This window comes from Cyprinodon tularosa, unplaced genomic scaffold (genome assembly GCF_016077235.1).
Source record: "Cyprinodon tularosa strain WSP-4 unplaced genomic scaffold, ASM1607723v1 ctg138, whole genome shotgun sequence".
Taxonomy (NCBI): domain Eukaryota; kingdom Metazoa; phylum Chordata; class Actinopteri; order Cyprinodontiformes; family Cyprinodontidae; genus Cyprinodon; species Cyprinodon tularosa.
Window position 1 is genome coordinate 970001 of NW_024038200.1, and position 17665 is coordinate 987665.

General features: G+C 40.5%; 1 protein-coding gene across 8 annotated transcripts in view; it reads left to right on the plus strand.

The window, feature by feature from the left end:
- The window catches only part of tenm2 (teneurin transmembrane protein 2), a 478143-nt gene that overhangs the window by 355203 nt on the left and 105275 nt on the right, over positions 1-17665 (plus strand). For all 8 annotated transcript variants that reach the window (XM_038278102.1, XM_038278106.1, XM_038278104.1 and 5 more), the window contains one exon: positions 16160-16398. In XM_038278102.1, coding sequence (XP_038134030.1) covers positions 16160-16398 — 239 coding nt within the window. The remainder of the gene's footprint in view (positions 1-16159; positions 16399-17665) is intronic.

The window sequence follows — 17665 nt, forward strand, 5'->3', positions numbered from 1 at the left end:
GGTGCAGACAAAAAACAAAATAGCAAAATAGCAAAAAGGAAAAGTGCTGCAAGCCAAAAGTCTGTAAGCCAAGCAGACAAAGAAACCCAGAATAACCAGCAGAGATCTGGTTAAAGATCAGCGTCTGAGAAAACCAGATGATTTTCAAATATTATACCTAAAAGAGAGCAGCTGGTTAGAAACCCAAAAATCTGATCAGTTTTATGGTCAGTGAACTCACCATATGTAAGCAGTACCAATTCACACTGACAAAAACAATGTGAATGGATGGAGCCTCGACATAGAAAAAAAATATACATATTTATTTATATATATATATATGTATATATATATATATATATATATGTGTATACATATGTATGTATGTATATATATATATATATATATATATGTGTATACATATGTATGTATGTATATATATATATATATATATATATATATATATATATATATATATATATATATATATATATATATATATATATATATGTGTGTATACAAAAAGTAATACAGATTAAGTACAGTGTATATGATAGGAGTTGTGTGTATGTAATAGAGGAGTTTGGCGGATAGATTGACCAGTAATATGGTTTGCACTATGTGGTTTGTCCTGATAAATATGGAGTTTACATTTTACGCCAGTGAGGCGTTGTACAGTGTGATGGCGTGGGCTACAAAAGAGTTCTAGTCTATTGGTCCGGCAAAAGCTTCCTGGATGGAAGAGAAACGTCTTCAAACTTGGAAACAAAGTCCAGTGGATTGATTTGAACTTTTTTGGAATGACTCTGACCTGAATGACTGAGAATCTTCACCAGCATTTGGTATTTATAATTAAACATAATTTAATTTATGAAAGAACATAAATGTTTCTTTGTAATTCTTCTTCCAGACAATCTTTTTAGACAAACATAAAACTCTAATATATGTTCAAGTTAAACCTTCCTGTGATTAACAATTCTTTACATTTTGTGAATTATGAAACCTGGCTGTTTTGGGGTTTTTTTTGTGTGTAAATACTATAAAATGGTATTTCTTAGTATTTCCCATAATCAGGGGTGGAAAGTAACGAATTACATTTACTCAAGTTACTGCAATTGAGTACTTCTTATGAGTAATTTGTAATTTTCTGAGTAGTTTTTGAAATATGTAATTTTTACTTTTACTCGAGTACATTTTAACCTAAGTAGTTTTACTTTGCTACATTTAAAACCCCCTCAGGTTACTGAGTAAAAAAAAAAAAAATACTGATGGTGAAAACATTAAATGCGGCCGGAAATTTAAACCCCGAGACATAATCGCCATTAAAAAATAGAAGAAGACTTTTGACTTTTAACAGCACTTTATTTACACAATTCAAACATATAAACAATTGATGTAAAAATAAGTGTCAGTTAAAATCATTAAATGAGGAGCTTGTTAATAACAGTGGGATCCTGTTGCATTTTAGTTTGATTTCTGGTATCTTTTGGGCATTTAATTTTGTGTGCATTTTGAAAACTTTAAAATGTAGTTTAAATATCTTTATTCCTATAATGGTGTCTGTTGGACAGTAGGATTGAAAATTGTTTGCACTTTGTGGTTCAGGTTGTGACTGTCCTTGTGCTGTGAGGAAGTATGATCTTTAGCCCAGCTGATCTTTTGCAGCTGGGCTAAAGATCCACTGAAATACGCCTTGAAATCGATTAAAACACCTTGTGCTCAATTTGATTCATCACTCATCCTTTTTTGCATTAAATAACTCAAAGTAACTAAGTAACTTTTACTCAAATTACATTTTAAATGAAGTAATTTTGTACTTTTACTTGAGTAAATTTTGAGATGGGTAATTTTACTTTTAGTAGAATTTAGGCAAAGTAAAGATACTTTTACTCAATTACAATTCTTTAGTACTCTTTCCACCTCTGCCCATAATATATACACACAAATCTCATCTGGTGTTTTTAGCTGAATATATGGCTGTAGTCAGTTCTGAAATATTAAAGGTTGGAGACAGAGTTCACCTAAAGGAACCTCTGAAAATGATAAACATGTCATTCTGTCTCATAATTATGCATCCAAAGTGAACAAAATCCACCCTAAGAACTTATAAACCTCTGTCTGCTCATGGTAGACACTTCTGAGGGTTCAAACTGAAAGCTACGTAACTGACCGTTTAATTGGCAATAAGACATCCTCATAGCAATGCTATCTCCACGGCGACACAGAAGCTGTCTAAACGTGTCTCTCTCTGAATGCAAGCTAACTTTTTCTCCCTTGAAGTGAGTTTGCCGTTTACACCACCCAAATGGGTTTATTGAATAGGTACATTTGTATTCCGCAACTGTTTGGAGAAAGCGTTTAAAATCCAGCCGAGTCTGTGTTATATAAAATTGAAATGTGTGACGCAATTAAGATGAAAGCTCCTCTTTGAACTTGCTAGTCAATAATAATTTCTGACTATGCGAAGGAGGGAGCTGGAGACTTCATGTCAGCCATGGTGCAAATCCATACCATTTAAAACACATCAAACATCACCAAGCTACCAAAGTGAGAGTTAAGATATAAAGAATTAGGAGTAAAGTCGGAGAAAGGTTGGACTTCAGAGCTCAGGGCAGGGTTATCTTTTAAAAGCTGGTTAGACTGTCGCACATTTTTCCTTTTATTCTTGGTATTTCTGCAATAAAACAAAAAGCCCCATAAATATGTATTCAGTCCCACTACTCTGATATACTTAAAGAAAATTCTGTGTAACAATTTTAGAAGCTAGATGTTTAGATAGATGTTCGCTGCTATAGGCTTAGACTGCTGGAGGACATAGGGACCCCTTTTTCATCATTCTGCTTCATTCTATCTCTATTCTCCCACTCTGCAGAATCTGTTAGTTCAATCTCTAACGTTCTGCTCTCTCTGCTTTTTCTCATAGTAGCTTCATCTGGTCTGTTCCTGTTTGGCTGTGACTCCATCCTGGAGAGAAATATCAGCTGTGCTGCTGCCATCAACACCTTTGTTTCTAGATGTTGGAGCTTGGCCTGTTTTCCAGTGTAGTCCTGTTTCTCTGACTTTGACTAACTGGATGTGCTCTCTTCATCGTCTGACATGGGAGCTGGCTCGGAGCTCGTCTAAGCTTATAACAGCATAACTATAGAGATAGCTCAGGATAACCTGAGGTAGTTCCAGTAACTTGATTTATTTTGTTGAATAAGTTTAGGCAGAAATCTTGCATCCACCTAATTTTTGTGTTTTTGTCAGTAATCCTCAATCAGTTGTCAGAAATGTCTACAGTAACACCACCAGGCCCCACCTGGACGTACCTGAGGGTTCCAATCTGAAAGACGTTGAAGATCCCTCTATAAAGTATAGTCATCCTTTTGCTTTTTAAGAATGAACTACTTTGATTTATTAAGTAAAGCACGTCTAAAACAAATAGCAATCCTGTTTTTGTAGCATTGCAAAGGCTAAAAACTCTTTTAAGGGGTTGTACATAGAGTTTCACTGATATGAACCCGAGGTCAGGAGGAAAACCACGAGGTCTAACTTTCCTCTCTAACACCCCGCGGGGTAATTTCTAAATGGTTATTTACACAATTTTGTTCACAGAGGAACCTCTACTAGCAACCCTCTGAATCACAAAAGGAAATGACTCCTGAGTGTGTCACTCGGAAGCAATCTCTACCCCATCACAAAGCCTGACACAAAAAGCTGAGCATTTCAAAGCTATTATGCATGCTACCTGGAGAGAGCTGGCAGGAAATACAAACCACTTTCACACACGCTACACGTGTGCCTTTGCCAGTACACAAAGAACACTTACTGGGCGAACAGAGCATTCATGCAGGGTATTACTATTCATGAGGCATGCAGCTAGAGGGTCGCTGCCGTCATCCCCGCTAGCATGCTCAACCGCCCATCGAGCTTAACGTTTTTACTCTGCAAACTGCGGAGCTGTGTTTCTCCTGCTGGGCACTGGAGCTTCTAGCTCTGATGGGTCCAAATAAAGTCCCCCGAGTGCTGGCCCAGTGCAGTATTTATGAGGACAGGCCATGTTTAATTCAACCACACTGATATCTGGTCTACACTCAGCCGGGGCTGGAGCAACGTGTTGTTATGCTTGATCGGCGAGAGGCACAGTGTCAAACAAGAACACCTTTAAGAAATGAAAAAAATAAAAATCCTGCAGGTGTTTATCAGGACCTATGCTGCCAGTGGGACGTGCAAAACGTTCAGAGGGAGATTGTTTTTTTTTATGTTTTTGTATCTGCTGTCAGGAAGGGTTCAGGGGTCTTTAGTGAAACAAAACTAAATTATAAATTTATATTTCCCCCCCATAGAGCCAATCTTTGTCCATATTCAGGTGGTGGGGTGGGGCATGGCTCAGAGCCCGTCCCTGCGACTGAGCCCAGAACTCCACCCTCCAGCCCAGACTGAGCCCCCACTGCTCGGTGGTCCTGGCTGCAATGGAGGATGAGGAGGGAATGTCTGGAGCTGCTGCACCCTGTGACTGGGCGAGAGCCAGCAAGACAGAGCCAAAAAGTCACACCAACGCCTACGCTGGCAGTACGCGTCCTCCATCGGATTAGAACCGCCAGCTATAGGAAAGAAGAGAATAACTGGTGTGAGGGAAGCGACTGCCTGTGATTGAGTACATTTGTGTTTACTGTGTGATTACATCCAGGCATGTGGGCTCCCAGCGATTGTCACTGCCCCCCTGTTGTGATCACATGTAAATCCTGGCATTTGCTGTCCACTTGTTATGGTGAATGCATGCTCATGTGTGTGTGTATGTGCATGTGGCTTGACCCAGTACTTTGACAGCCCTGAGAGGATGAAGATTGATCACCTAAGTGCACTCTAGGGCTTGGATGACTGGCAGAGAAGGAGAGAGATAGAAATTGACGATCGGGGAGAGCGGGAAGATAGCAGAGAAATGTAAGTCGATGGAGAAGTGGGGCGAAAGACAGGGTTTACGGCAGAGGAGGGAGAGATAAAGAGGGGGAGAGAGGCAAAGAAATTGAGAGAAGTGGTGATTGAAGGAGATTGTTTTGGGGAGTGTGTGTGTTTGAGCAGATAGAAAGGCCGAGGTGGGAGATTGGAACCCGAGGAACATGGATACATTTACCGGTGCGAGATAAATGACTATAGATGGCTCCCGCCACCATGTGTGTGTTTGTAAGACCAAGTGGGGGAAAAAAAGACTGGAGGAACGCATTTCTCTCTCTGTGAGGGTGAGCGCATATGTGTATACATGTGTTGCAGCAGTTTGTGTGAAAGCACCTGATTTCCAATTGGTCCCTTGGAGCCTTTTTGCCTTGCTGATGCCAGGTTCAATCTCCCTGTGATCTCAGGACGTTCTCCAACACCCCCCTGCCCACTCCACTGTGGTCCAGAACTCCGAGGGAGGAATAATCTCCCCGGGAAGGCTGCAGCATCTCAATTTATCTGGAGATAACAGGAGAGGATGGGGGGGGGGTACTTATAGATGCATTACCGTGGCGACAGGGAGAAGATGCAACCTGTGGGAAGGGATGGAGGATTTATTTTCAGCTCTGTAGCTGCTCCTGTAATGTGCAATCATTACTCCCTGATGTTATGTAAAGTATATTAATGATATGACCTCGCATTTTCTTAATGTTTGCTTTGAAAATATTATAAAAATGGTTCTTCTATTCCTCTAATCATTTAAGTTTGCCTTTTTTTTCAGCAATCTTTTCTTAAGTTTTACTTTAATGGCAAAAGGAGATTTATTGAGGCCATAGACCATTAGGTGTGGAGCGATGCTCCTAAAATTAAAGCAAGAAAAATGCTTTTTAGGAACTTTTTATTTGTTGATACTTAATTTTCTGAAGCTTAAGTAAAATGATGGTGCATTTGTTTAGTGGTCTAGGAGTCCCTCAATCATCAGACATACTCTATTTACTCATTTGTAATGTTTATTTTGGACTGGTCTGTTGTTAGTGTATGGAGGATAAAAAGTGCCAAAATTAAATAAATAAATACAGCCTTAAATAAATAATTAAATGTGTCAATAATTAATTAAATGTGGAATTAAATAAAATAAATGTGTCATTCATTAATTAAAACCACTTCACTAATATAAAGTGCCACAATTAAATAAATAAATACAGCGATAAACAATTAATTAAATGTGTAATTATTAAAAATATATATATAATTATTTCAGTGTGCATTTAATTATTTCATGGTCCTGTGTCGCAGTGCATCGAAACCATTAAAAGAATCTGTCAAACTCACCCATCAAAGTTAGGGGGCGGGGTTAACGCGAATCGAGTCTCTGTAATCGATTTGCTTCGCCTTAATGTGCAGGGTGACCAATCAGGTGTTAGATAAAATAATTAGGGCTGCAACTAACGATTATTTTAAAAATCGATGAATCGGCCGATTATTTTTTCAATTAATCGATGAATCGGACAAAAAATATTTTTTGTATTAACCTCTTTATTCCAAAATAAACATTTTAGACAGAACAAACAAGCACAATTTAATATAAAAAATATTTTTTGTCCGATTCATCGATTAATTAAAAAAATAATCGGCCGATTCATCGATTTTTAAAATAATCGTTAGTTGCAGCCCTAATTATTTTATCTAACACCTGATTGGTCACCCTGCACATTAAGGCGAAGCAAATCGATTACAGAGACTTGATTCGTGTTAACCCCGCCCCTAACTTTGATGGGTGAGTTTGACAGATTCTTTTAATGGTTTCGATGCACTGCGACACAGGACCATGAAATAATTAAATGCACACTGAAATAATTATATATATTTTTTTAATAAAATGAAGAAATATTTCATTAAATTAATGTCACATTTATATATTTAATTGCTTATTTATTTAATGAATTACACATTTAATTAATTGTTTATCGCTGTATTTATTTATTTATTTGTGGCACTTTATATTAGTGACCTGGTTTTAATTAATGAATGACACATTTATTTATTTAATTCCACATTTAATTAATTATTGACACGTTTAATTATTTATTTAATGCTGTATTTATTTTTTTTTATTTTGGCACTTTTTATCAATTATACATCCGGATTGTGAGGCAAGGTGATACAAGACATTTGGTTCACAAGAATAAGACAACAATGATTTAAGCAATCACAACAAAATAATAACCTGTAGAAACACATATATTTCCCTTTTTCCATGAATAAAATGATACATAATGTCCAAAAAGTGTGTTTTCTTTAAAGAAACAATAATCAGTGCAGAGTATTCCAGTCCAGGTATGACTAATTTCTATATATTCCTTCTTTTACACCCTGTCTCAGTCTGATCTGGTCCTTTCCCAAAATCCCCACATTCACTAAAGGCCAAAACATACACTTTGACCAGACATGGAGCTTTTCAGTATTGTGAAGTGATGACAACTGTAACGTTGCTCTCTTCAGCCTCAGGTAGTTTTCTTTGCTTTACCTCGTAAAGGCAAAAAGCTTGAACTGTAGCTGTATTTCTTTTCTTAGATGTTGGCCCTATAGATATCCAGCATTCACTGCTAAAATGCTGTGGCGCCGCACCATCACTGAACAAAACGATAAAGCCTACATTAAACCACTCCAAGCATCAGAGCTACAGATGTGCAGCTTACTGAAATGTTGAATATAAATATCGGTGGATTTTTTTTCTATGAGTCATGTTCTGACCGCAGACTAATCATAAAGGTCAGTGATTTCATCATCTGTGGAGGATGAGCAGTTTCCTGACGCATGCTGGACTAAGTCATGCATATAACTCCATGTGTCATGGATAAATTAACCACCTTGTAGTCTAGAAGTAGACATGTCTTCAGACATTGCAAGAGATGTTTATCCTTTAAAGCAAGTGAAAGTTGAACTGGCCGAGAGCCGATAAACTGCTGCTATACCACAAAGGTTAAAAAATGGCCATTGCATAAATGCTTAAAATAGTGTTGCATAAAAGATATAATACCGATGTACGTGGCTATGGTCAGCTGATGGGTTTAGTTGAGGACTGTAGCTTATAAAAACCTTAGCAAAGAGCCTTTAGGATGATCACCCTGGACAGATCAATTGTCCATCAACACACACAAACATGCACACATTCTCACCTAAAGATAAGTTAGAGATGCCAATGGGCTCAGTGCACAACTCCACTACTTCCTGAACTTAAGGCAGCTCTTTTCTCTCCCGTCTTTTTCTACTGGATGAACTGATTAATCCAGGTTTATCTGGCCATGGTTACCGAGGACAGGGACACCTGGAATAATCAATTAATCCAGCAGGAAACAAAATATCTGCCATGAGTGCAGGAAGTAGTTGAGTTGTACATTGAGCCCATTAACCTAAAAGTCATGTTTTTAGACTATGGAAGGAAACTGATGGGGAGAAAATTGATGCAGAAACAACCTGGGCCGGAAATCAAACCCAGAACCTTCTTGCTGCAAGGCAACATTGCTACAAACTGCACCACCGTGCAGCCAATCAATTCAATTCAGTTTATTCATTGCACAAATTCCCAATACGTGTTATCGCCATCAGATCATCCAGTCAGAGAGTTGACAAGGTTTCTGTCTAAGGAAAACCAGCTGCATCAAGTTGTTAAATTTCTTCCTAAAGTGATGATTCTCAGAACCATCCATTATCTTTTCCTTGTCCAAAACTGGGATGACACCATATATATATATATATATATATATATATATATATATATATATATATATATATATATATATATATATATATATATATATATAGACTGACTGTTTTTGTTCATTCAGAGACACAACTAAGCTCCTTATTCTGTCTCTAAGCTTATATGTATGGATGTAGCACTTTTCAGCCGCTGGTCTGTAGGATCTCATTCTCTGGCTCATGATCCATATCCCTTGATGATTGGGGAGAATTGGAGCATACAGGCACATCAAATATCAATGGAGTGTGTGCCAAGCATAAAGTTTCTGAGCTTTCACATTTCCTCTGAACTCCCCTGAACTCAGCACACCTGGTGAAAAAAGCCCAACGATGGCTCTTGTTTCGCAGATAGCTAAAAATGACTGGATTTTTTTTTTACTTAGTTGCCAACAAACTTTAATAGTGCCACATTTGAAAGCATCCTGTGTCTCTGTGTGAATGTATGGTATGGGAGCTGCGTGGTGCAGGAGAACAAGAGTGGTGAAGCATGTGGGATTGTGGGATGCCATTAATCTGGAGTCAGTTTATGCTGCAAGAATTCAGGAACTGGCCAGATGCATTGCCACAGATTCCACCCATTTGTCCTGTTTCCAGCAGGAAAAAGATTCAGAAGCATTGGATAAAAACACATAGACTGAGGAACGGTTTCTTTTCCAAGGCTGTGAAGGAGATCGCCCCCTGCAGGCAGACATTTAACACCTCTGCTGAATATCAAACAAACCTCCAGCCCAATTAAGTGAAGGCTTCAGCACAAGCTGCACTTCACTTGTTTGAGCATTTTAAAAAGTCTTTTCTGAGAACCTCTAAGTTCAAGAGCTCAAAGTTTCATGTCCCATATGATAATCAAGACTCTTGATCCTTGGAGGGATTAGAATTAGATTAGGTTTTAACCAATTTAACAATCTTATATTTTGAAAATTAGTTAATTTAAGCAGGTAATGTAAGTATAAAATGTCCAAAGGAAAATCTTGGTATGTGTGGATTTCATGCTTGCGATGTTTACTTCGTTTGTTGAGGTACTAAAATAGATAAACTTTTCAAAAGTATTCTAATTTATTGAATATGACTGAGGAAGAATTTTGCCTAAGCTCTTTTGGACCAGATGGTTTCTCATACCCCTTGATTTATCGGTCCATCATAGGACCAGCTGTACCGACACATGAGAACATGCCATCAGGATAATTAAACAGTGGGATCCTCCTTTGTTCCAGTTGGGAACCCTTTCCCACTGGCCGAAAAACCTGTTTAAACTGGAACAATGGTCTTTTAGTGGCAGCGGGAACAACTCACTGACGCTACCCGGATCAAATGACTCGACAAGCAACCCACGTTCAAATCTCCTTGGTTTGATTGGCATGCTGTGTGAATACCATAGCTGGGTTGACACTCTAAATTACGTGACACCATTGAATGCAACGTACAGACCTCAACACAACGCGCCAGTCGCCGCTGATCTAACAAGCAGAAGCAACTCCTTCCATTCGATAAAAATGGAGCAGCTCTGGTTAGAGGGATTCAGACAGAGAATAGAGAGAAACAATAAATCACACTGACTACACCCTGGCTTCCTTCCCTGTTGCTCTCCATTGTTTACTTTCCTGATTTCTGTCTTAGACCAGCTTTTATTGCCAGTGGGAAGGGAGCAAAATGCCAATTGTTAGCCGGTTGAAAATCATGTGTAAAACTGGTATTTTCTGTGGAAAAGAGGCTTAAGTGGAGTGAATGAAACACAAACTGTGCTACTGTATATCGGGCGGCTGAAAAATCACGATATATCGCCAAACCCCTAATGTCAACCCAACTCTTTGGCTACACACAGATCCAGAGTAACGCTCCTGTTCCTCAGAGCCTGAACAAAAGCCTCACCGCTCCCCCTGAATCTTAGGTTTTTTCCTTTTGTGTCATCAAAGCAATCATCTAAATAACCACCAAACATACACCATCCATCTGCTGCTTCTTTTCTTTCTTCTTCATGCAATTACAGAGGATAACAGTTCTCAGTGCTTAGCTTCCCCATGTTCCATTCCCAGAGAGGTTAGTGTTTCATTCTCAGATCTGAGTGTTTTCCAGGCACTCCCCTAATGAGATGACCTCCGTTAATTGTTCTCTACATCTGACATGGGATGATGCGCCTCAGATGGCCCTCCTGAGCGACCGCAGATTTGTCAGAGCTTAGACAATGAACCATGTATCCGTGGCTGTCTAGAAGCGCGTGTGTCTGTTCACGCTGAGGGAATGCCAGGGTTGACTTGGTGCTAATTACCCAGCATGCTCTCTGTTCTGTGGTTAATTGTCCAGGTCCTCGCTTTCCTTTCGATGGGGCGTAACATAAGGGGAAGGTGGGGTACGTTTAAAAAAACACGTCCTGTCTTCTTCTCCTGGTGCAGAGCCGTCTTTCTCCTCACTTGTTGCACCGTAGGGATGCAAATTTACAGGACAAGCTCATGAAACAAAATTCACATCAATTTGTGCCACCCACATGTGGCTGCTTAGCTCTGAGTCTCTGTGTAAATGTTTGGCAGTGTGTGATTTTGTTAATTTTGAATATTTGTGTTGAATGCCTAAGACGCGATGACAGTGAGGGGAATGGCGGCTGGGAGGTAGGGGTAGAAGGGTGGTAGAGTCTCTGTAAGCTTTCTCTAATTATGTGTGGCATTTCTATACTGGACCATTGTCAAAAAACATAAATAAATCACACACAGATGCACAAACACTCATAAATACACAATCCACCCCAGCCTAATGATATAGAGCTGTGATTGCTGGCTGCCTGCTATGATAGAACCCCTCCATCGCCGTCCACAACATAAATCAATGTCAATTACCTCCCCAGAGCACATTAGACACTTTCCATTCCTGCTCGTAATTAGTGCGGACCGTAGACATATTCCCATCCCACACAGGCTCGCAGAGCGTCGTCTGCAGACAAACAACAAAGCCTTGGACTGAAACGATTTCACTGGGCGAGTTCAAATGCATAGCGGCACATCAAAAATTGCATGCAATGTGTCGTGCAGAATGCAAGCGGCTCATCGGCTCGTGGCCGCACATTAGGAGCGGTGTAATTAATTAGCGCCGGCCTTGCCATCGCAGAGTGCTTCAATGGCTGTGGAAAGGAGTTCAAGCAGGCACACGCTGCTTGACCTTGAAAAAAAAAAAAAAAACAGGTGTGTATTGCACACAACCATAGGTATTCCTGCAGATCTGAATGTTGCATGCCTAATAAAAAGGAAGGGGGTTGTGGCTAAGGGTGGGCTTTCCTTACATTTCACCCTGTAATCTTCTTTCTGGTCTGTTTTGGCCCTCCTGCCTCTTTTTTCTGTATAATGCAAAACACCTGACAGGTAAATGGGGGAGGAAGGAGGGAGAATAAGAATCCAGAGGGACAGTAATCCAACAATCAGGTGTATAAAATGTAGAAATAGAGAGAGAGAATGGGGACAAGCTCCAACTGAGTGAATAATTGATAGAAAGAGTGGAACAGTTCTCCAAAAAAAGAAAACAACTTCATGCTTGGATCCCATTACCTGTTTATAGACAAAAGGAAACACACTGTTATGGAAACTGAATGATTAAAGGCATCAAAATGATGGGGGCAGACCTCAAAGCACAGTGACGCTCTGCTTTCCTTCCTCTTAAAGGACACCAAATACTCACAATAGTAGTGACAGTGGGTCGTATTAGTGAGAGGACAGCCCTGACAGACATCTATGCAGACATGAGTCACATTCCTGGACTGGAGGCGGAGAAGAGTGACAAATCTGGTGGATGGAAGAAAAAAACTGATAACCCTCATAACTCACTGTAGTCATGAGTCTGTCTTTTACCAAGAGTGAGTAAAGAAGTCTAGTGTTTCGTACTTTTTGGGGATTTTATCCCAAAGCAAGTAAAATTTAATTTAAATTAAATCCTTCTTCATCATATCCTGCTACTTAGAGGTAGTAATTTCTAGAATTAGGGACCTAATCAGGGCATTTTTAAATGATTAATTTATAGCCTGAATTAATCTAAAACCAACCCCCTTCATACCTGTACTTAATCTACGCTTTGGGGTTTTGAGAGCTGCAGCCCCAGTAAGTCAGTCTGCTGAATTTAAAAACAGACTTTAAAGTGCATTGTTTGGAAAAATATAATTCTATTCAGTTTATTTCTATAGCTCCAATTCACATCATGTCATCTCAGGTCACTTTCCAGTTCACCAGATCATCCAGTCAGATTGATTCATAGTTTTCTATCTAAGGAAAACCAGCTGATTGCATCGACTCATTGACTCTTCAGCAATCCCTCACACTAAGCATGCTTGTAGCGACAGTGGAGAGGAAAAACACCCTTTGAACAGGAAGAAACCTCCAGCAGAACCAGGCTCAGTGTGAGCGGCCATCTGCTGAGGCCCACTGGGGTTCAAGGAGGCAGAAGCAGACATAGAAAAAGCAACTGTAAAAGGCGGCCCCGTCCAGGAAACACAGAGCCAGGCAGACGAGCTCCGAGCCAGCTCCCATGTCAGAGGATGAAGAGAGCACATCCAGTTAGTCACAGTCAGAGAAACAGGACTACACTGGAAAACAGGCCAAGCTCCAACATCTAGAAACAAAGGTGTTGATGGCAGCAGCACAGCTGATATTTCTCTCCAGGATGGAGTCACAGCCAAACAGGAACAGACCAGATGAAGCTACTATGAGAAAAAGCAGAGAGAGCAGAACATTAGAGATTGAACTAATAGATTCTGCAGAGTGGGAGAATAGAGATAGAATGAAGCAGAATGATGAAAAAGGGGTCCCTATGTCCTCCAGCAGTCTAAGCCTATAGCAGCAGAACTATAGAGCTAGAATGAAGCAGAATGATGAAAAAGGGGTCCCTATGTCCTCCAGCAGTCTAAGCCTATAGCAGCAGAACTATAGAGATAGAATGAAGCAGAATGATGAAAAAGGGGTCCCTATGTCCTCCAGCAGTCTAAGCCTATAGCAGCAGAACTATAGAGATAGCTCAGGATAACCTGAGCCACTCTAACTAGAAGCTTTATCAAAAAGCCTAAATATGACTTCCAGTGATATCTACAATGTAAAAAAAACAAACAGGAGCGAGTGAATCCTGAAAACATGATGGGACAAGTAGTGAAAGTCGTGGAGAACAAACACCTTAATGTTCACTGGGACAACAAACTCGACTGGAAACGCAACTGTGAGGCCATCTAAAAAAAGTAAATGATTTATTCCAACTTTTAATTCGCCTTTGGGATAAAAAAAATATTTTGTAATTAAATTGGATAGAGTTTAATTAATTGAATTGAAAAACTATCACTGTACTGCACTGTAAAGTGCCTTGAGATGACGTGTATAGGCTCTATAGAAATTAACTGAATAGAATTGAATCACCTACTGGTCTGTGTGAAGTTAGAGACTATTCTATCCTCTTATTTAATTGAGGAGAGATCCAACTGGTACAGGACAGGTTTGCAGAGATCCCAGCTTTGCTTGAATGTTATGAAAGGGATCAAGACAGGATTTCATTTAAATTTATAGATGTAAGTGTCAGGGCCTTTTTAGAAACAGAACAAAGCACACAATAAACATTTATTTTTCCTTAGAGGCATATAGAAACTTTAAAGAACCAAAGAAAACAAAAGTACGCCAAAATGAGCCAAATTACTTTTTAAATGCTGACTACACACTAGGGTTCTCCATGTCTTCCCTACTCAGTCCTCACCATCAAGGATTTAGGAAATTTGGGGCCCTAGGCAAAGACAGGCAGGGGGCCCTCTGAATAGAGAACACATAGAACAGCCCCATTCTCCAGATAGAGAAATGTTAATAGAATAGACATCCATTATCTGTTCTAGGTTGTGTCCCTCTCTTCTTGTCCCTTTTCTTCTTGTTTTCCTCTCTATGTTTTGTACTCAGCTGACTTTTCATGCTGTCTCTAAAGGAATGAAAGTTTTTTTTCCAAGCACTAAGCTCACTTAGCTGATTGCTCCTTCCTGTGTTTCCAAAAAGGCCAAAGTAAATAACCCAGTCCTTCTTTTCACTGTAGACAAGCCATGATCTGCTTCTCTGTTCTCCATTTTCATTTGGATGAAATAATAGCTGCATGAATCATGACAGCAGACAAGATAGAGGAGAGCAGGAGGCGGGGTTACCAATCTACTCGCTCTGGAGAGCAGAGTTCGCTGCTTTTAGATGTTGTCTCCAAAGTCTCCAGTAGCAGAAAAAAGTCTCTAGATTTGGCGCTAGGAGCTTTTTAGAAATCAAAGTGCTAGAGGGGTCTGAAAAGTGGCTAAATATAGCGACTAAAGCGCTAAGTTGGTGTTATCAAATATCTTGCTGCTGTCTGTTTGGACCTTTCTGAACATGTGCAGCTAATGGATTGATCCAATATGGTGGACACTGAAGGGGGGGGCTGAGACACACTTAATATTATAAGCCTTCTGATGGCATTTTAGTGAAAGGATTTTTATCAAAAACATGATTAATGTGCACAAATAAGTATTAACTTATGTAAACAGAGTTTTATGGGGCCCCCAGGAACTTAGCGCCCTAGGAAACTGCCTAGTGTTTCCTAATGGTAAATCCGCCCCTGTCGTGAAGGTCAGAGATTCAAAGGGTCGGATGAAAATGAACAATATCTCTTTCTGACTGAATCCCAAAGCCACAAACAGGACAACTTCCACAAACACCGTGAGCCAAAGTCCCTTTTTGCTCCATCTCTGCAGCAGAGAGGTGACCTTTCCTCCGGTGATATGTCGAACTCACCTGAGGGCTCTGTTCTGTCATACCACCTGAGGTCTGTGTCTGGGTCCGCATCCTTTCTCCACATGCCAGTCCAGGGTACATGTCACAAAGGATGACACAAAAAGCTTTTGCCCCCTTTTTTTTATCCCTTCTTTCATTTCACCGTCTTTTATACCATTTCAAATGTGCAATGCTTCCCACTGCGGCTGCAGCTCTTCTTTAAAAGGCTAGATTATGAAATGAATCTGCTTTTAAAATGAAACAAAGTGATGAAAATAGTAAATGACAAGAAAGCACTAAGCAGAAACATAAGGAGAGCAGGACGGTCACTGTGTGAGCATCAGCAGTGAAGGGAAAGGATAATGGGAAACATGAGTGAAAGGATGGGGGTTCAGATCCCTCTTTGATGTTCTCTCTGAGCTCTGACCCGCCTGGACCATGAGAAAGAGAAGAAAGTGCTGCGGTCCTGATCCTGTCTAGCCATTAAGGGCAAAAACAGGACACATCATAAGTGGCTGGAGGAGAAGAAAAGCAAGGCCAGTGAGGGAAAGATGTGAGGCTGCATCAGGTGGAGGTCATGATAAGACAGGAAGGGCTGAGTCACAGCCACAGGTCAACCGTGTTCTCCCAAATACGTTTATCAGACCGAAAAATTGAACAGAGCCTCACATAAGTCACCTTCTCTTCAAATATTGTTTTTGTCTGCTCTCAAAGCTGCAGAGATCTATGTCTAGTTTTAAAATGTTTCACTGTCTTTTTCCTTCATCTGTCCGCAGGCATTTTTTGTTCAAGACGTCATCAGGGACCACCCCTCTCTTCAGTAGCTCCTCCCCTGGATACCCGCTGACTTCAGGGACCGTGTACTCTCCGCCCCCTCGCCTGCTGCCGAGGAACACCTTCTCCCGCTCAGCCTTCAAGCTGAAGAAGCCGTCCAAATACTGCAGCTGGAAATGTGCGGCGGTGACGGCAATCGCAGCTGCCGCCCTTCTGGCCATCTTACTGTCCTACTTCATCGGTGAGTGGAAAGGCAGGGAAAGCTGCACCCAAAGACATGGCAACCTCCACACTTTAGTAAGAAATAATCTCTTTTTAGGATTTTATTTAATAGCAAAATGTTCTGACATGATGTTATTAGCAGAACTGCTTTTAATCATTTATTCAACCGTTTTGCAGACCGGAAAGCGCTGAAACTTAATCAATACCATGTTCTATGATGAAACAGGCAGGAGGAAGGATGATAATTCACATTAGAACAATCACTTTATCTTAATGTACCCTAGATTGTCTTTTTCTTCCAGATACAAAACTTACGGTTAGCCTACATTTACTTGAGTAACTATTTGAAGCAAATGTACTTATAGGAGTAGGCCTACTGTGCCGTACCTCTTACTTTTGTTTGAATAATATTCTTGTAGAGTATCGCTAATCCTACTTGGGTTAAACCTGAGACTACTCTGTTGTCGTTAATACCACGTTCCCACTGGCTGAAGAAACTGTTTAAACTCGACAATCGACGTTAAAACCACGTTAAAATCTCCTTGGCTCTGACCGGCACGCTCAGGGAACACCGGAGTCGGGTTGACCTGCTAAACGTGATACCATTGAACGCCACATACAGATGTCAACACACCATGCCAGTCGCTTCTGATCTAACAAGCAGAAACAACTCTGTTTACATTGGATAAACATGGAGCAGGTGTGGTGAGAGGGATTCAGACAAATAATAGAGAGAAACAGTAAAACACACTGACTACGCCCTGGCTTCATTACATGTTGCTCTCCATTGTTTACCTTCCTGATTTCTGTGGCACTGGTGACATCATCAACCCTAACCCAGCAGGATGATGTCACCAGACTCGCTGTGGCGGGTGGACAGAGGCCACTCAGCTGCCAGCGAGGGGTTAGACCAGCTTTTATAGCCAGTGGGAAGGGAGCCAAATGCAGATTGTTAGCCGGTTGAAAATTATGCGTAAACCTGGTATTTTCAGTGGGAAACGTCTTAAGAGGAGTGAAAATGAAACCCAAAGTCTTACAAACCCAACTTCCTCTGATACCATCCACCACCACCCCAAACAAGATCAGTGAAAGCTGGCAGCGTTAACGGCACAGCCAGTTCTGATCGGCATGCTCTGGGAACCCCAGAGCCGGCTTGACCCGTTAAATTACGTGACATCATTGAACGCAGCGTACGGACGTCAACACACTGCGCCAGTCGCCTCTGATCTAACAGCAGAAACAACTGTTTACATTCGATAAACATGGAGCAGCTCTGGTGAGATGGA